Source organism: Lonchura striata, chromosome 12, assembly GCF_046129695.1.
Source record: "Lonchura striata isolate bLonStr1 chromosome 12, bLonStr1.mat, whole genome shotgun sequence".
Lineage (NCBI taxonomy): Eukaryota > Metazoa > Chordata > Aves > Passeriformes > Estrildidae > Lonchura > Lonchura striata.
In genome coordinates this window covers 17,242,166-17,262,025 of record NC_134614.1, presented here as the reverse complement: position 1 = coordinate 17,262,025, position 19,860 = coordinate 17,242,166, and the positions used below count along the sequence as shown (strand labels likewise).

At 42.5% G+C, this 19,860-nt stretch overlaps 1 protein-coding gene across 16 annotated transcripts in view; it reads left to right on the top strand.

Annotated features, from left to right (window-relative positions):
• The window catches only part of CADPS (calcium dependent secretion activator), a 205,922-nt gene that overhangs the window by 157,517 nt on the left and 28,545 nt on the right, over positions 1–19,860 (top strand). For 5 of the 16 annotated variants that reach the window (XM_077786156.1, XM_077786151.1, XM_077786155.1 and 2 more), the window contains 6 exons: positions 5,861–6,007; positions 9,096–9,251; positions 12,038–12,185; positions 16,396–16,410; positions 17,726–17,800; positions 18,861–18,944. In XM_077786156.1, coding sequence (XP_077642282.1) covers positions 5,861–6,007; positions 9,096–9,251; positions 12,038–12,185; positions 16,396–16,410; positions 17,726–17,800; positions 18,861–18,944 — 625 coding nt within the window. The remainder of the gene's footprint in view (positions 1–5,860; positions 6,008–9,095; positions 9,252–12,037; positions 12,186–16,395; positions 16,411–17,725; positions 17,801–18,860; positions 18,945–19,860) is intronic. The other 11 variants (XM_021537240.3, XM_021537235.3, XM_077786154.1 and 8 more) reach the window with 3 other exon arrangements.

Genomic DNA, 19,860 nt, shown 5'->3' with positions numbered 1-19,860 from the left:
ATTTCACAGGTTTTGAAGCATTGCTGAACCCTGTCATGCTTGTGCTATAAAGCCAAGTCAGATCCTACAAAGGGAAATAGCTGACTTTTCTTTCTAATAAAGACATCAAAAGAGAAAGATGGACCCTTTGCGAGTGACATGAGTCTGGCAGTGCCTCAGACTAGGAAATGGGACCAGGTGACCTCTGGAGAGACTCTTTTCCTTGCTTTTTTTGTCATTCTTTAGGGAAAGTGAAATGGCACTGCACTCTCAGAGGTTGCTGCATAAAAGAACGTGTGGTCTTTCAGGGCTTTTCACACCAAATATGTTCCGTTTACAAGGAAAAGAGATTTTGTTCAGCAGCCAGCCTCCCATATGCAACCTGGAGTCTGAGTACCCAGGTTTTTTCCTTTCTTTCTTGTGCATCCTCAGCATCCGTAAGGATTCTGCCTGCCAAATCTCGGGCTTTTTCTTGACACCTGATCATCCCCTCTGTTTTGAGTGGGGTTAAGTGGCTGGCATTCAGGAGCCTCTCTCACTTTCCATTTGCTGTCTTTGGTCTGCAGGCTAACAGGATTAAAGATCCTAAAAAATCTTGTTTCAAATAAGCAGATGTGACCCAGAAAACATACAAGAAATAGATCTTTCGAGTAGGAGAATGCCATTTTTACAGCCACTCCTTCAAGCAGAATTGCACTTCGAAGTTAGCATTAACTTCAGTTTCAGAGCTCTGCTTTAGTAAAAAATATGTATTTCCTTGTCTGTTATGAAACAGAGACACTTAACTCTGTGTACCTGTCCGCCTGGGTCAAGCACTCAATAAACAAATCATTCTGCTTTTTTTTCTTTTATCAGAAGCTGTCATCTTTTTGCTTTTTAATGACTTCAAGGAGTTAACTATAGATGTCCATAAGTACTTGGATGTGCTACTTGCCTGTCAAAATGCTTTGTCCCTGGGTATGCCAGCATCTATCATTTCCAAGTTATGTCTGATAGTTATAAAAGATCTTTTCTTAGTGCTCTTGTGATGGTTATTCCCTTCTGGAGTTCCAGTTACAGTGTGCTTTGAGCATTGCATCTCCAAGTAAAAGCCCAGGATGGACTCTTTCTCTTACAGACTTGGGTATTTAAAAGATTTCTTCCAGCAGGAAAGTGGGTGCTTTCCACGAGATGCTTCTGTCCATCTGGTGAAAAGATGCACCATGGTTTTTTTTTCACGTGTTGATATTTTGTTCTTATGTCTCGCACACAAAAGTGAGTTGCAAATGCTGGCTCAACGTGATGTGGCCCGGTGAAGGGAGGCACCAGTGAGTGCCAGAGGGTGGCACATACAGTGCAAAGGAAAAGAGGAGTGTCATTCCTAAGATCTTATGACATTTTTCATGTGCTGTTCAGAACTAAATGTTAAGGCATCTTCATCTTTGCCTCCTGGGCAGACCACCTGCTCCTCTTTGTCTGATCGACAGGGAACTTGCAGAAAAAATCAGGTTAGAGACTTACTCTGTTTGATTTGCCCTCTTGATATCTACTCTCTTCTCACCCCACATGCCCATTCTGTAGCACAGTTGAATTTTTGGCCGTAGATTCTCAAATAGTTTGGAGCAACCAATTCCCAACCAAATTGTGACCTTCTATTGACATCTCTCCAGCAGAGCTTTTTTGGAAATCGGGAACACTGCAGAATGTTCTTCCACAGCTTTCCTCTGCTTTGGAGATAGACCTTCACACTGGGCAGCTAAGACAGATCATCAAAGCTTGTTGTTGTCCTGGATTTCTACAGTGCACTGTGAGAAGGAAATCTCATTATCTTCTGTTAACTAAGAAATTATTCCACAACACAGAATCTTTTGAAAGGGTTTCTCTGTACTTGTGTTTGCAGTCAAGGCTGAAATATGTAGCCCTCCATAACCTGACCAGATGGCAGTTTGCAAGCATGTATTTCTTCTATTTTCATTGCTGAATACTCTGCACCTTATGCTCTGAGGAGTTAGGTATAGAAATCACAGGGAGAGAGATACTGTTAAGTTTTTAAAAAAATAGTTGGGGGAAAGCATGGACGTTATGTGCTCATGAGGGCTCTGTAATCTGCCTCTGCAGAGCTGCTGAATTTGCAGGGGGTCCGTGCCCTATAGCTAGAGCAGCTGGTGTGCTTGTATGAATCCACGCAGAGAAATGTGGAACACTTGTCCTTCGCACAGTCATCCAAGTATGCAGGATACAGAGTAGGTCTGTTCTCTGGTGAGTTGAGAGGTCTTGGAAAAGTAGGGTTTGCAATGGTTTTTTTTCATGCTAGCTTCTCGGAGAGTGCTGATTTATCTTGTAGCCAGCTGACACGTATGTGTGTGTGTCTCTGTGTGTGTGTCTGTGTTGAAAGATCTTTTTGAGCAGATGCTAAAGCTCATGCAATGATGACCAATGGCTTCACCAGGATATTACTCATTGACCCAGGAGCCTCTCTACTGCTCTCTACCCTCTCTACTGCTCTGTAGTCCTGGCTCTAGCATCTATTAATTGCTCACTAGCCCTTTGCAAACTATTTATAAATGTATCATTAATGTAAATGTCAGAACTTGAACAATATTATTATACTAATCATTTTATAAGGTTGTACAACTACAGAATGATAGTGAAAAATGTTTCCCCTTAAAAGAAGCACCACTGTAGTGAAAGTGAGTATTTTTGTTACTATTCTGGGTGTCAGTCACAGGAAGAGCACAGATTTGACTGCCTACTTCACTAGCAAGCTCTTTGCTTCACATCAAGGCTTTTGTGAAAAGATTTGCTCTTGAGCATTTGCTCAGCCTCGACAGTGAGGTTGCAAGTGTTTATAGTGAAGGAAGAGACAGGCATTTGCGTCTTCCATCACTAAATCATTTCAGGCATCCTGTAGGAACTGAGCATTTAGGTGTGGCCAAGGGTCTTGTTTAGCTCTATTCTGAACCCAGAAGACAGCTCAGTAAAAATGCTGTGGTTTTTCTGCCCTCCTTTCATTGCTAGGGCAGCTCTACAGGAGCAGCCATGGTGCAGCTGGACGTGTTCCGTGTGACCGGTGCTGCAGTACAGGGTGAGCACCGGGAGCTTGTGCAGGGGTACACTGCCAGTCTGTTGGCACTGAAAATTTCCCAGCAGACAGTCCAGGTGAAAGCCACAGCTCACACACACAAGCAGGGCTGAAGCAGAAGACGCCAGGAAAACAAGCGGTGCAGCTCCAGAGCGTGCGTCTCTCATCGAATGTATCAGGATCCAGTCCTGAAGCTGAGTCGTCTTAATTCAGGCAGCCCTCATCTTGTTGATGCAAATGCCCACATTCCCTGCCTGATGGCTGAGGTTATATTTAGCCATCTATATTAAATAGGCATGGCTGGCTTCTAGAAACAGCTTCTCATCTTGGACCTGTAGTTTTATGGTCTGAACAATTGCAGGCTTCGTGGAACATTTGTTGGTAATATTAATCATTTTTTAGAGGTCTCACTGCAACTGTTAGTCAGATAATTAGATCAGTTGAACCTGAAAAACTGTGCATGTCAATTCAGGAGAATATTTCTTTTACATTAGTTACTGTATGTTAACATAATATACTCCATTATTTTGCTGTTTTGTTTTAAAAGTACTAACTTATTCTTGCAACATATTCTTGCATCAGCAAAATAATGTGTTGTATAAAAGAAATATGTTTCCATGTGAATATAGTATACTGTTTACTCTAGAAGTCATATTTTATTAATACAGTGTTTTTATTAATATAACACTGTCACTTCTTGAATTTTAATATTAAAACCAAAGGTCCTCTGATTTATGTATTTACCATCTGGCTAAGTTATTTAAGTTGCTTTTCCTTATACATTTATATGTTGTCCACCTCTTGCTATTTCTTTATTTATTCCATATCAGTATCTAACCACATGCACTGCCATTTCTGAAGATTTAACACTCTCTCAATCACTATGTAGTCTATGTCTCATTCAACAGTCATATCATCTTAGCAGCAGATACAGTATGAATGGAAACAATGGACAGCTTTGTGATGGTACTGAATTCTCCTGTTTGCCTGAAAAAGAGAACACACAGATAGCAGGAAGATAAATCTGCTAAGAATCATAGAAATAATTAGAAATCAGAGCATAGTTGTGGGGTTTTTTCACTAGAAAAAGCTTTGATTTGTTATTTTCCTCCATAACAAGGGATTTTATTCACAAAGAATGAAGTCTGTTCCTTAAAATTCACCAGCAATGACAAGCCGAGCTCTTACAGAGATGTGGTTCACATCGTCTGATACGTTAGGAAACGTTTATTCAGGCAGCTCAATTCCATTACTTTGGGGGTTGATATATAAAACTTGCAGTAAGAAACGAAGTGCCAAATATGTCTCAGGGAAGTTACTAAGATTTTAATATGCCTTGAAAGACGTAGTGTATAATTTGATAGTTTCACAGGAATCCAGATAATGGTGTCTGTAAAGTAACTCATTTAATCCAGAGAAATGGGGGAGACCTCCAAAGGTGGCATATCCTGATGCAGTCTCAGAGCAGGCAAGTTTGGATGCTGAAGCAGTGCCCATGTGCATCAATAGAAAAGCTTTCCATAGCTTCAGCAGTGCAGGGTGAAGCTGAAATCCTGAATTTCTAATTCCATTTTCACTGAGTCCAAGTAACAATCTGATGAAAACAGTGTCAAAGCATCTGGCTTGATTCCTCACATGGGACTGTAAAACCACCTGTGGGTTGTGTACCAGGAGGTGTACAGGTGCTCCTGGGAGAGGGCAGAAATGAGACATTTTTCTGAAACTGGCCTCTCTTCTGAGAGCCGGGTAATATGTGAGCTGCATAATTGAGTTCTATGTTTTGCTGATTCCCAGATCTCCTGATGATTTCATTTTGCATGTAGAATATAACTGCTATAAGATATTCATTAAAACATCTAGAGATCTAGTACAATGAAATACGTCAGGGTGGATTCCAAACTTTGGGCATGCAATGCTATTACATGCACCTTGTTCCAGGAGAGAATGTTGCATTAAATCAATACAGCTTTTTAAAAAGTCCACTTTTTAAAGATCTCTATTTGCATAGCAGTTGCACATCTGAAAATACTGATTGGAGTCATGATGCCCAAATACACAAGCTTCATATTAACCTTTGAATATCAAATCACCTCATGGCCCACTTCCAGCCATGAAACAGTCATACTAGTCCTGGATTCATTTACAAAGTGCAGTTTATTCACAGTGCACAAATAGTGGGGTTGGACAATCATTTGTTTTGAACCTTGGAATGCAAGGGAGGATCAGGGCACAGTCTTCACAGAACCTTGTAGTTCACTGTTCCTTCACTCCAGATTAGCTCATCTTTATTTGGGTCTAAGACAGGTTTTGCAGCAAAATTGCAACTCCGTTGAGCTTGGTGGTGAGAAAAACTCTTGTGGCTGGAATTCCAGACTCTCTCTTTATTATTTCAAATTCCAGTCCCTTAGCAGATCTCATAGTTTAGCACTTCCATTGAGCCTGTAAGAACTGAAATTCTTCCTTAAAAGAGAGATCTTTTGGAAGAAAATCTGCTCTCTGCACTTTGAAATGGTATCAAGACTTGAAGGTGCAGTTATTTTCACAGGTGTTTAGGTTCTCTGTCAATTTTTCCCTTTGCTTTTCTTCTTTTCATTCTGGTTTGCCTTTTTTTTTTAAGGAATTTGAATTTTATAGCAGACTGAAATGACAGTACATTTAAGCTTCCATACTCATGCTTCTTTCTGAAATGTTTTGCTTTAGTTTTTTAACTGTCCTCATGCTGTGAACTTTGCAGATTTGTTTCTGAGTGTCATGTGCTTCTGCTACATCGGCATTGTCACTGTTATGGTATTTTTTTCTTTCTGTCTGTTTCTTCCACAGGAGTTTAACAAGTAATCTGCCCAATGTGAACCTACCAAATGTGAATCTCCCTAAAGTACCAAATCTACCAGTTAACATCCCACTAGGCATCCCACAAATGCCTAGCTTTTCTGCACCGTCATGGATGGCTGCTATTTATGATTCTGAGTGTGTATTCAGTTCAAATTAGATCTCATTTAAATTTAAAGTAATCTTGGCATGGATATGTATTGTTTGTTTCTGTGCATTACATAAAACTTTAAAGAGTGATACAGTTAATTAGATGTTTTCTGAATGAGACACTAGTGAATTTCTGGCATGTGTATTTTGAGGGTTTTTTTTGTATAAACCTTGAAAATTTGTTTCAACTCCCACTGCGAGTTTGAGCAAGTATCTTGCTTTACAAAATAGCTGTCAACAATGGGGTATGGTCTGAATAACATACAAGCCACAGAACTCACAATGTGACATTATGTGTCTCAGCAAAGAGTTTTGTCCAAAAGAGAAGATGAACCAATTTCAATGCCAGTCAACCAATTTCTGTGGACCAGATGTAGATCTAAAAATGAATTTTATTTAATGCAAGCTCTGTATTTCCCAGATAATTTTTGTCTTGACTTTGATGAAGCAGTCTAAGAAAGAGGGGCACCCTGTTACAGTTTTTATTCATGATGGGGGATGCCACAGAGAGCAATTAAAGCTCCATAGCCTTCATTACCACCCAAATTTTGCCATGACCAACTAAAGAAAGATATTTTCAATGTGATTTTTAGATTATGGCTTGGAAAATAGTGTCAAAGCAGTCGCTCTGTAGGAGCCTTGAGCTCTGTGCTCCCAGCTTCCTGCTGGAGTGTCCAGGGTGCACGTGTGAAGCTCAGGGGGAACACACCACAAATCCTGAGCACAGATTAGGCAAGTTCTCTTATAGGAGATTTCTCACTGAGCAGTGTGGAGGGTGGTACACGGTGGTCTCAACCCAAATCTCATCATCTGAGGTAGCTCATCTCCCAAGATGTCCTATCATGGGAACTGTTATTTGTCCATTCTCCTTCTAAAACCCTAGAGAATTTTTTAGGGTTGGCATAGAGTAGTCTCAGTCAGCACTGTGGTGCTTTTCCTCTGTCCTCTCACTTAATAGATAAAACTGAAGAACTCACCTAAGAATCTCCTGTTCACTTTGACTGAAACACCCTCAATTACATCTACACCTGGAGTCCACCAGAACGCCTCTGCCGTTAGTCTGGCATAGGCAGGATTGCAGAGCACTGGTAATGAATGAAAGCAAAGAAAACACTGATGTGAGATCTTCTTAAATAGATTTAAAACCTTTTAAAATATTAGCATGGTTGTTTACGTTTCAAAGCCATACAACTCATATTCATGCTAAGATAGTTATTTTAAAGGTTAGCTTAGGCAGTTGTCTGTAAAGAGTACTTGAAAGTTTTAATCTTGCTCTGTGCATGCTTTGTGGTATTGCCCTTGAAAAGATAAGAATCACGTAATGACAGAAAATTGGATAATCCCTCCGAAAATGCTTGAGCATCAATGGTATATTGCAAGCTGCCGGCGTGATTAGAGTAATTGTGGTGCTCCCAAGCAAAATACAAACAGTGTATTTTGGAAATGAATATACTATATTGTTTACTTGGATGGAGCCCTAATCCAAAGTGAGAAAAAGACTGAGAATAATTCTTCAAATATTTTGAAACCAAATGGATGTTATAATATTGCTGTAGTAAATAGCAATTATTGTATTTGTACACATTATATCACTTAAAATGTAAATCCATGCAGTTTCAAAACTGGGTTTAGACTGTTAAAGCTTGCTTACACCCAAGCAGAGGTTTGAACTAAAAACTATTGGTAGATGAACATGCGAGACTGTTGTCCTAATTGGTCCCCTGGCAAAAGCAAATGCCTGATTCTTTATCTTTTCATCTCCCTGGTCCCCTTTTACTCACCCTTCCCCTCCATCAAGGACATGTTACCTGTTGCTTAGTGTCAGATATGTTTCTCCTACAACCAAGACTATTCATTCTTTATCGTGTTGACTCTGCTAGTCCAGGATCCCTCAGGACCCCTCTGGCATGTTGGGACTGCAGTTCTCACCTGGGAGTAGCCCTGTTTGTATTAGTTCCCAGCTCCTCTAGCATTAACTCAATGCAGCTGGCATCTGTCACAATAGAAACACCCTCCCTCATCTGTTTCTATAGATGATGTCAGCACAAGTGGTAATGCATGGTGTGTTAAATATCTTATAAATTACTGTGTTAGCATTAGTGGTATGCGAGGAGGGGGTTGAAACTCTTGAAGCTCCCTTGGTAATTGTTCTGGAAAAAAAAATAAAGTGAGGGAGAAGAAGAGAGGGAGAGAGAAGGGTTAGAGATGCATAAATTTCTGTGCACAAACAGAGTGCAATCCAGTCCTGTATTTTTATTCTGTAAGTGGAGGTTTGAGATATAATTATACTGTGAAAAGAGCTGGTGTAGCTACACACTGCAGGACTAAAGACTTCCATCTGGGCAGGGGTGTGGATACAAGAATATATGCTTGGGAAAAAATTGAGAATTTTGTGGCAGACCAAAGTTGTTGCAAAATAAATTTTTAGAAATGTAAATTTGTTGTCCTGTAATTGCCTTTGCAAAGAAAAAGGTGCAGCAGTAAATCCTGCCGAAACTCTTGGATATGAGATGTACCCTTAGCTCAATTGACTTACCCCAATTTTTTTTCAGCTGTTCAAAAGATAAAGTGTGTCCTCGCTCACCACTTGTTAGCACTGTCCCTTACCTGGAAACGGGGCCACACTGGGGGGACAAGGCAAACTGAAGATATAATTTGGAGGGGGGAGAATTGCATGAAGCCCTAAATCTTAATAACTGCATACAGCCTAGTATGGCAGTTATTATTGATCAAGGATTTTCTCCCACAATTTCTGGCCTTAATTATTAATAATCACATATGTTAATGTGGTTATTAACTAAGGCTGATTTTTACCATACACGCGTTCTTCCCGTTAATATGTGTAACTCATGATGTTGTCTTACTCATCTGGTCTGGAAAGTTTTGTGGGTGATGACAGCAAGGTAGATTAGGCAACTGTATGGTAAAACTCAAAATCCTGATGGTGGAGATGGCCAGCGTTGTCCTGTGTATGAAACTGCTGTCTGCCTTACACTTGTTGCAGGAATGGTCTCCACATCAGGTTGCAAAGACCCTGATGCCACTTCTGACTTTTGTTCTCATTTTGCTCTGCCAGCAATGGATCAGGCACCTCAGAAGATATGTTCTGGAAACTCGATGCCCTACAGACCTTCATTCGGGATTTGCACTGGCCTGAGGAGGAGTTTGGGAAGCACTTGGAGCAGCGCTTGAAGCTTATGGCAAGTGACATGATCGAGTCCTGTGTGAAGAGGTAGGTGCCCATGAGGGAGCCTGGCATGTTTCTCACAAGAGCTCACAGGATGCAAAGTTATTCCACCTTAAAACTGGAATTCACCCCCTTGCTGTGAATTGTGGACTCTTCCAAGCAGACACTTCTCTGTTGAGACTAGGGAGAGTGCTTATTCACAATAAGGCAATGCATCACCTATTCTTCTGGCTTTTGTAGGTAATTACTTATTTTCAGTGCCACACATGAGGTCAGATCTTTGTAAATGCAGGTTGGTGTGATGATGCTGACTGCTGGAGGCATAGCCATAAGAAAGATTCCAGTACCCACCTAAAAAGCATAGATACATTAAAAAAAAAATAAAAAAAGAAGAAAAATTATTTTAAAAGTGGGATAATGTGTTGCTTGGCACACGGGTTTCACGTCTGCCGTTGATTGGGAAAAGCTGTTGTATCATCAGCCACATTATAGCATAGTTACCTGCAGATCTTCCAAAACAGAGATATCTTTAAGCAACTTTTACACATACTGGCAGCTGTCATTTTGAAAGCAAAATATTGAAGTTAAATTTACAACTTTTCCTCTGTAATTTATGTCCATTTGCATCAGAGATAATGAGGCAAGAAGGAAAAATGATCTTGGTATTTTATTGTGCAAAAATCCATAGACAAAGAGATGAACCAGAGAAAAAAATGGATGCCAAATATAGCCAATACATGCTAATATTAACTGCAGTGTGTGATTTGACTGTTCTGTACCACAATTTCCTGGCCACTCTGCAAGTGTGAGTTTGGCATTTATTTTCAGTACAGTCCTCACTAGCCTGGATGTGCAATATCAGCACAGGGGAAGGCAAGTCTCTGAGATGCAGACAGGAAGGCACATAGCTCAGGGCTTGTTCTCTCACCATTCTGGAATAAACCCTAGTGTATTTTAAATGCAATGAGATCTATTGCATTTAATGTGTTTGACATAAAGCAATTTATTGCAGCAGCCCATTTTTGGTCCTGTGTCTGGCAGAAACACTGAGCTTTTGTTGTCCTTCAGTTGTCAGGCTGTCCTTTAGGAGAAAACTCAGTGCTGGAACTCTGTTCTCTGCTCTGCCCCAGCACCACCAGCAAAACTTATTTTCACTTTTTGCTTTTTTTTGCTTGAAATTAAGGTCCCTTTGCTGTCCCTACAGCACAGTTATAGCTGCAATGGTCTGTAAAAATCAGACCAAGTTAGCTCATCTGAGATAATGGAAAAATAAGCAAATTTCCAGGTACATCTAAAGAAGGGCTTGTGTGCCTGGAAGCCAGGTGGGTTTTTTTCCCTGATTTGCCTCAACCTTTCTACAAATGTGTTGCCCCTCTGTAAAAACCTGGCCCATCTTGTATTGGTACAACTATATATAAGGGTTGTGAGCATAAGTAGGAACATGCTCCTTTCCATGAGGAGATGGAAAATCCCAGTCTCCTTGGGTCCTTTCAGTAATTATCAACATTCTAGTCCCCGAGTCCAGGCTAAATCTGGCACTGGTAATTAAATCAGTTCAAATGCCATTGCTGATGTAAACCAATATGCTGCCTTCCCTATTTATATCACCTGCAAACAGGGCCTGGCTAAGGTTTCTTTAGCAATTTCAGTTTGACACAACATTTTTCTTCGCGTCTGTCTCTGAACTGTTGCATCCATGGAGGAGCCACCCTGCCTTCAGCACTGGGTTGTATTTCTGGGCTGTCAGGAAAGCAGCCCTTGCAAGGAAGGCCTGTTAACTAATAAATCCAGGCAGAAGGACCTAGATACCAGCTCAGATCTGATCCCCAGAACGGGAGCTTCAGATTCATAAATGAGCTTTTATGTGCATGACCCTTGGGGGATTATTTAAGTTCAGAATTATTCCTCAGCTGCAGCTGATATTATTTGTTACTTCTAAATTGAAGCTCCTATGTTAACTTATTGGCAGATTTGGTGTGATATGATGATTGTTCTGTGTTAGGTTAGATTAGTGAAGGACCTCAGGAATATGAAGAAGGGCTCTGAAAAAAGACAAGGCAATACCCACCACACTGGAAATGATTCCTGTGTTACACTCACAAATACCTTGGTATTTAAAATACGAAATAGGATCAGATTTTGTAGGTTTTGACCTAAGAAACCTTTTGGTGTATTATGGCTTGTTACTGCCAGGGATGTCAGATTTTATCTCAGTGAAACCTCAGGAGAATGGGGAGGTGTGTGATGCAGGTGTGTTCATATGCACATGCCTGTGCCTGTGCTTGCTTTGCAGATATATTCTGGTGAATGTGTGGGGTGCAGGGAAACCACTTCTGTGAACCTACAAGACAATTAAGAACTTCCAGCGAGCAAATGCTGTCATATCACTATAAATGCAATGATCTGGCAGTGTCCTTTTAGTCAAGCAATAAAGGAGTTTCTGTTATTTGTAGTTGATATCAGGGAGCAATAGGAGCTTCCTTTAGTGCAGCAAAGTGTAGTTATCAATCAGCTAATACAACCAAATTAAAGGTGTGCCTTGACACTGCTGTTTGTAACATCATCACACTGTTTATCAAGCATAGGAGAGTCACAGTTTCCCTGAAACTGTTGAACACTTTATAAATAGTGTGTATTCTAGAAAGGGGGTTTCTTTTTAAACAGGAAAATAATTTTTAGAAAAAACCCATTTGTAACAATTGCACTATGTCACTCCCAGCAGCATTCAGTTTTCTGTCTCTCAAACTCCTCTCAGTATTGTTTCAAATTATGATTATTGGCTTAGTATGTTTAAAAGCAACTGAAACATCTTCTTCTACTTTCCTTCACAGAACAAGGATTGCATTTGAAGTAAAACTGCAGAAAACCAGCCGATCAACAGATTTCCGAGTCCCTCAGTCAATATGCACCATGTTTAATGTCATGGTGGATGCCAAAGCTCAGTCTACAAAGCTTTGCAGTATGGAAATGGGCCAAGAGGTAAAAATGCAGGTTCTTCCTTTCACAGCTTTTAAAGGCAATGTCATGAAATTTCCTGTCTCCTGTTGTGCTCGTTTCAGAGACGTTGTATCGTTTGTGGATTTAGCCTTCCATAGAGAGTGTGCAGATGAATGTACAGGGGGTTGCTCTCAAATCTAATGAATAGAAACATTCGGAATCCCTGTCACTTAGGAGTGGCTTTTTGCAAGGACTGTGGTATGCATTCGGTATCTCTCAAGCTTGGTTGTTGCATGATGACCATATAAATTGAGTCATTACCAGCACCTTGGAGCCAGGTGTCAGCAACACACTTTCTGTGTATGGCTATTTTCTGTAGACAAACATAAGGAAAACAGAACTGCCAAGTTGTTGCTGTGATGCATGTAAGGGGAAAAAAAATCAAACCACAAAAATAAGGAACTTCCAAAAGTAGATAGAAATTCCGGCTGCTTTGCCTTCCTCGAGTACTGGCTGTAATCAGCACACTTGATCATTCTGGATTTCCAGGTTCATAATGACTCAAGTTTCCAAATAACAAACCTGTTTTAATTAATTGCTGATTTTTATTTTCTTCTGAAGCCATAGTTGCAGGTTGAGGTTTCTGTGAATTGATCTATGAATTAGAAAGAGATGACAAATTGGAATGAATTAAATGCATCAGAATACTCATTTTGCTCCAGTGACTTCAAGCCAAATTGAATATTCATATACCAGTCTAGAATAAATTCACAAATATTGTTTGGCTCACCTAATCTGCTGCTTGTCAGCATTTCCTAGATAGGGCTTTTCACTACAGCTTTCCATGGTCAGATTTTGCAGTGAATCATTGCTAGTTGTTCCTGTGTTTTTTCAGTTGTTCACTTCAATTTGTTCCTCCAAAAGAACTTGCTCCAAGGGCCACTGGATGTAACAGGGCTCTCTGTCCTGGTGTCAGTGGTGTTTGGATCAGATTAAGTTGTTCTTTTTATTTTTCTTATACGTATTTCAGTTCTGACATTTTATTTGTGACATGCACCTTGTAAGAGATTTCATACTGCCCATCATCAGGTCTTCCCTCATCCTCCAGGTCAGCTGGAGCAGATCTTGAGTGGGCTTTTGTTGTCCCGGTCTGGACATGAACTTCTTTACCATTTTCTGTTCCATATTCATACCCATGTGTCTCTCCAAATCCCTCAGCCTGCAGCTGCTGCAGCATCTACCCCATCAGCTGCAAAGGTCCATGTTTGTGATGCTCTCCACTGCAAACCAGGATCAAACCCTTATACTGGCACAGTCCCTGTGGACAGGGAGATTTTGGAGATCACAAAAACAGGGAGGCTCATTGCATTCATTAAACTGCCAGGTTAAGCATCCAGATTGCCCAAGACTGATCACATCAGTGTGGTGCCTGAGTATCGTGTGGCCAGGCACTCGCTGCATCTTTCCATGCTGACTGTGATGCTCCCTGATTGCCACAGCTTCCTCTGAATTCTGAGCATCAGTCCTACTGCAGGTTCAGCCTGACTCAGACTGCAGGAGGCAGGGGAGCAGGCTGCTGCGTGGTTGCTCCTGGGCTGCAGCCAGGACCAGCTGCAAATCTGCCCTGGACACTTCCAGGAGGTGTTTGGTGCTGCAGCTCAGAAACAGCTGAAACCCTGTGGCAAGCAGCAGTTGTTGGGACATGAGGTTTTTAACAGATAGCTGAACTAATAGAACCTGTAAAGCAGATGTAAATTATTGGTGTATAGGTTCCCATTTAGGGCTGCAGTATTTTATACACCCTCCCTTTTCCTTTTTTTTTTTATTTTAATTAGTGTTACTACCTCCCCCTCCATTCACTCGTGCCACTCTGTGTTTCGACTATCTCCATCTCCTCTTCTTGAAGCTGTCTAAACCTGTGTGCCAAGATATTCAGGCTGAGGGGGGTAAAAGTTCCCATATAGATCTGTCATTACAGCCTGGGAGAGGAGGACAAAATACTACCCCCTCTTCTTCCAGTCCCACGGGAAGTGATGAGACAGTCAGAGACATGGGAACCTGGGTTTCCAGCCTGTGTCCTTCTCAGTAGAGTTGGGTCTGTGCCTCATTGAGTCCCTCTGTGCCCCCATCTCTGGGTGTGGCAGCTGCTCAGGTCAGCAAGGGGAGGAATGGGCAGACAGGGAGGGACAGAAACTCACTGAGGACCATCCATCAGTGCCCCAGTTGGCACATGGCTCCTCCAGCTCGTGTCCCTGTGCAGACAGCTCAACAGCAGCAAAAAGGGCTCACACTGCCCAACACAGAGTTCAGCCAGGGCCTTTGGCCCAGACCTAACCAGAGATGGCATTTTTGTTAGAAACAAACCACTGATTTTTCTGACAGTTCAATCAGTATTTGGACAGAGACTCTCAGTACCTTTCTTGACCTTGCTCTGTGGGTTCCCCCCACCCCAAAGGCCTTCTCTTTCACACCACCTTCAGCCACACTCACTTTAGCAGATACTTGAATGCGTTTTGCGAGCATTACCCTGTGAAACAAACACCCATCATTTCATTCCATTTCCTTGTCTCTAAAGGCAGCTGTTAAAACATTTGGTAAACATACTTTACCATCTTAAATATTTATTTTTCCTCTGAATTTTTAATACATCTAAGGGGATAAATGTATGTATTAAATGTTTCTCAGTTGGTCTAGTATGTTTCTATTTAATATCTAAGGTCAGATGGTCCTTAGAGAAATACAACATACACACAATCTGTTACATGACAAGGCAAGATACTCATCACATAAAGTCAAGTTGAATCATTGTAGTGCACTGATTATGGATTGTAATAATTGAGCTAATAGAAAGCTGTGATGAACTTGATCGAGAGTGGGGGCTATGCTGGGTAAAGCAAACCAGCTCTGTGATCTTTAACCTTGAGCGTTTCCATGAGGAATGTAGAAGGAGCTGTTGGAATTGCTGGTTCTGCGAGCCAGGCATCTGTAGCAGCACCAGGCGCTCGCTTTCCAAATCGCCGCCGTCTCTGACCCTGTCCTGTGTGTGGCTCCCCTTCCTGAGGTGGAGCTGGGGCTGTGGCACTGGTGGCACAGGGTGCACATGGCTGTGGCTGCCTGGGGCAGGCCCTGTCCTGCATGGTCACTGCCAGGGCACCAGGGCTCACCCTGCCCTGGGATTGCGGCTGCAATGGGAATGAGCGCTCAGGGTACTGCTACACCACCTTGGTGCATGCACAGGCTCCTGTCCTGCTCTCAGAGCTGTGGTTTTATTCCATCGGGGCTCTTATTTGCTTTTGAAACAAGCTTGTTATTGAACATGCATCAGTCAGTGCATTTCACAGTGAATTGCTTTGCACATAGCTAGTCATGATTGAATTCAAACTCATGACTTACGTGATGAAAGCAGTTAGCTGAATACTTGTTTGCAAAGTTTTACACACACAGAAAATGCAGTTGCAGAAGGAAAACATAATGGGAGAGACACCCCAATATATGCACAACCCCTTCTCCATTTCCCTTAGGAAGTCCTGGCTGTGTCTGCCAAGCACATCAGCAGCTTCTACCTGTACCAAGCTGTTACAGGTCCCTGTCACCCCACAGCTTCATTCTAGCTGTGCTGGGAAAAGCCAGGTCAATCCTGGGAGCTGATAAGTCCTAGCTCTGCACTAAAGATTAATCATAACTGCGATCCCATAAGGGACTTGTGTATGTCTTGACCTGCAAAGCGGGACATGGAATGGGAGCTGCCAATGCAAGTATCACCCGCTTGTTCGTGTGTGTTTTCCCCCGCGTGGGCCCAGCAGATCGCAGCCTGTGGCGTGGCGGTGCCGGTTTGTCCTCGTGTCCAGGTGAGGCTCTGAGTGCCCCCGGCCAGCCTTGGGCTGTGCCACGTCCCTGCCCTGGCCCTGCCGCCCCGGTGAGGGCTGTGCCCCAGGGCTGAGCCCTGCCGGTTCCCTTCCTCCTCGGAGCCAAACAAAACCGTAAGAGAGTGCCAGGTGTCAGCTACAATCCGGTCCCTTCCCACTGTTTTACTGCCACCAAATCCTACAGGTAGCGATCTCTGGTATTTCAGCGAAAGGAGGTTTTGACCCCATTTCATTTTCCATTGCTTATTGTTTCTGTGCATGATGCTGCTGTTCTCATACGTCTCTTTTTTTAAAAGATTTTGGTTTATTTATTGTTTATCTTCATATGTTCTTTTTCCTGTCTTTTGCACTTTCCTCTTTATTTCTGTCCCCAATCATCTGAAAAGTTTGCAAAAGAGTGGGTAAGTGTGTCCTACTTTTATTTTCTTTTTCCCAAATTCCTATTTAATGTTACTACCGTAGAGAAAAATCCCCAAACTGTAGAGCAGTTCAGAGTACCAATCAGACACTGAGACCAGCTAGCATTTGTAAAGCCCTCACAGTCTTCCTTCCCAAAGTCTGATTAGTATTTAAAGCAGATTTGTCTCTTTCAATGTGATTTGATGTTAACATTTTAAAACAATATTAATGCCAAGTGGTAATGAATATAGTGACTAGCACCAGTGCTTGAAATGTTTGACTGAAAAATCAAATGTTTTGTGTTGGAAAGCAGTCATAATCAGTATTTTCTCAGTCCATTGAAAATAAGAATATACTGTATGTTTTCACTAATTAAATCTTGTATTGGAAACAGGTCTTTTCTAAATTAGTAGAAGACTGTATTTTAGTACCTATTCTAGCCATATTGCAGCTGATTGCATCAGAGCTCCCAAGCTAAGCAAGGTTTGGCGTGTGCAGAAATTGGGTTGAAGACTCAGAAACGCTGGTGCTGCAGGCACAGGCCTTGGTCAGCCAGTGCTGAGCTTCTGCCACGGGATCTGCCATTGCCCGGGGCTCGGGGCTGCTCTGCCTGCTGGCTTTTGCACGGGACAAAAAGGCTCATCGGGGTTCGTTGGGTGGTTTCTAAATCTGTCTCACAGTACAAAACAGCAAAGTGTTTGAATGAGTGCTTAACTTGAGCCATGTGCCAGCTGAAGCCAGGCTAACACAGGTTCAGCTGCTTTGCTGCAGTGGGTGGGAAGGGTGCAGCACCATTCCCAGTGGTTGAGCCCACTGCAAGCACTCCTGCAGCAGCACATCCCCCCCATGTCCATGCCGAGGGCTGGGTGGTTTGTAGTGCCTGTTCCCCTCCAGCAGCAGGTGCAACCCACTGTCTGCTGCAATCCATGTGCCAGGACAGGATAATGCCCACAGGATAATGAAGTGGAGCAAAGAAACTTCAAAATCTCTAGGAGCACTGGGTGCTGGTTCTCACAGGGATGGTGGAGCCTCCCCTCCTACATCCACACATGGCTCCCAGAGCTGCGGGCACACCGAACAGGGCAGGGTTTGCCCATGCTTCAAAACTTGTGCAGTATTCTCCTGAATTCAAGGTCTCTTCTACAAGTGTAAGTAGTTACTGGCCGCTGCAGTGGGGCCCAGGGTAATAAGCTGCATAATTCTTTGGTTTAATACTATTTATTGTGGCTTACCAAGGGAAGAGACTGACAAGTGTAGAGCTGTTGGCTGTGATCAATGCTAATATTTTCCTCCCCCTCTCCTTTTATTTTTCTTTAGCACCAGTACCATTCAAAAATAGATGAACTAATTGAGGAAACCGTCAAAGAAATGATAACACTCCTAGTGGCAAAGGTAACCCTCGGCTTCAGGTGAAGTGATTCACTGTTAACGTTGCATCTTTAATATGTGCGTTTCCATTAAAATGTGACACATTAGGATGTTGAATTGGCTTCTTGTTTCTCACAGGCAAGATCATACGTCTCCCAGTCCTTTCATGGTGACTCTCTGTTGATAAGGAACTGTGTGAGACGTAGTACTCTGCTAGCAGGATTGCCATACTGGGCCAGAAGTGGCTTTAAGGAATGTCAGTGGGGTAATACCCCATGGTCAGCATCACCCCCCAGCACTGGGGTAGCTGCAGTCAGGGGGTGGCACTGCTAAATGCTGCTGCAGAGCCATTGGGGTGGCATGCAGAGGTGGTCACCACTCCTACGCATGAGGTTGTGTGGACAAAATAGCTCATCTTGTGCAAGATCACCATATGCTCTTCTAAGAAATTAATTTAGAGATGACAGTAGTGGGAAATACATTCCAAAATGTCAGGTTTAATTGTTTGGAAATTGTTTTTCATCAGAGTCAGCTTCTGCAGCTTAGCTGCCAGCATTCCCCTTGGGTGGTTGTGTAGGTCTGATGTGCTGTGTTAACACGGAGGGGAATTGGTATGTAAGGAGAAAGATGGTGGGGTGTGTTTTCCTCTAGTTTCAAACTTTCTGAGAACAAGTCATCCCTATTATACAGTGGAGACCTTTAAACATAATCTGCCAACATATGCCAGTTCAATTCTTCTGCAAGAATACCCAGCTAGCTGCGTGCTTGCCACTGCATACTGGGAGCAGGAACCACAGCCTTCCCCATCCAGAGAGGCTCTGCTGGATTCCCCACACACTGCACCCACTCCTGTCCCCTGCACCACCCAGGACACTGAGGGGTGATCTCCAGTCAGCAAGAGGTTCACCACAGCACCCAAAAGGAAGCACTCCTTTCTCCCTGCTCTCTGCCCACTATGCTCAAGGAGAGGTGGTCCATTCCTTTGGCAATGCTGAGAAGTCCACTGGTTCCTTTGAAGGTGATGCAGATTTTTACACCCTAGTCCAACTATTAAAAATAATTGCAGTATTTTTTGTCTTTGTAGTTTGTCACCATTTTGGAAGGAGTCTTGGCCAAACTGTCTAGATATGATGAAGGGACTTTGTTTTCTTCATTCCTGTCATTTACTGTAAGTACAGACTATATTTCCTTTCTTTTTCTTTTTTTTTTTTCTAAGTTGTAACCCCCTGCTCTCCCAGGACTAGATCAGCTACCTAATAATTCTTCCATTCTGTAATGTTTGATCACTGTAACTCCCACATGAATAGACAACCTGTATGCAGTACATAAATATCCAGGATGCACAGAGAAAAGCCATCTCCATCCATTGTTCAGCTTGGTGAAGTTTATTCTCTAGAGGATACATATGAAGATGAAAAAAAACCATTGCATTGTACATGCAATGGACAATTCATTGTCACCTCACATGACAGGTGTTCCTCCCAGTCTTCTGGCTGTAATAGTAATAGTGACCATTAAATAGTAAACAGCAAAACAAGGGAGATCTAGGGAGTGACTATGTGTTTCTAAAAGAGAACAAGGTGGGAGAAATGCCATGAGGTCATGAAGCACAAGCTGCTTCTAATGCCATGTTTCTCCCTAACACTGAGGAACCAATTCACAGCTCACCACATATTTCCTAGCAAGGTATAGGGCCAGACCAATATCTGTGCAAAACTGGCCTCAGTATCCAGCAATGGTTTAACAATCAGAGCTGTATTCCAGAAAAGTGTTGTGACAGCTTCTTAGGATGAACACATGGCAGCTGATTTCCAAAGGTCTTCTGAAAATGCATGTGCCAGAAAGTTTACAGGAGTGTCTCTGTGCAAGGAGGACTTCACTTCTCTCAGCTCACAGACACTTGTGCACATGAATGCCTGTGGCTGGGCTGCTTGGAAAGTCGTGTTCACATTTCACACCCCAGTCCTGTTGATTTCATGTGGAGCCTCTCCTGCACTGACTTGTTCGCAGAGACTGGGCAAGAGGCAGAAGGCACTGCTCTGCAAACTGGGAAGGCTTTCCAAAATCTCATTTTGGAGTTGTCT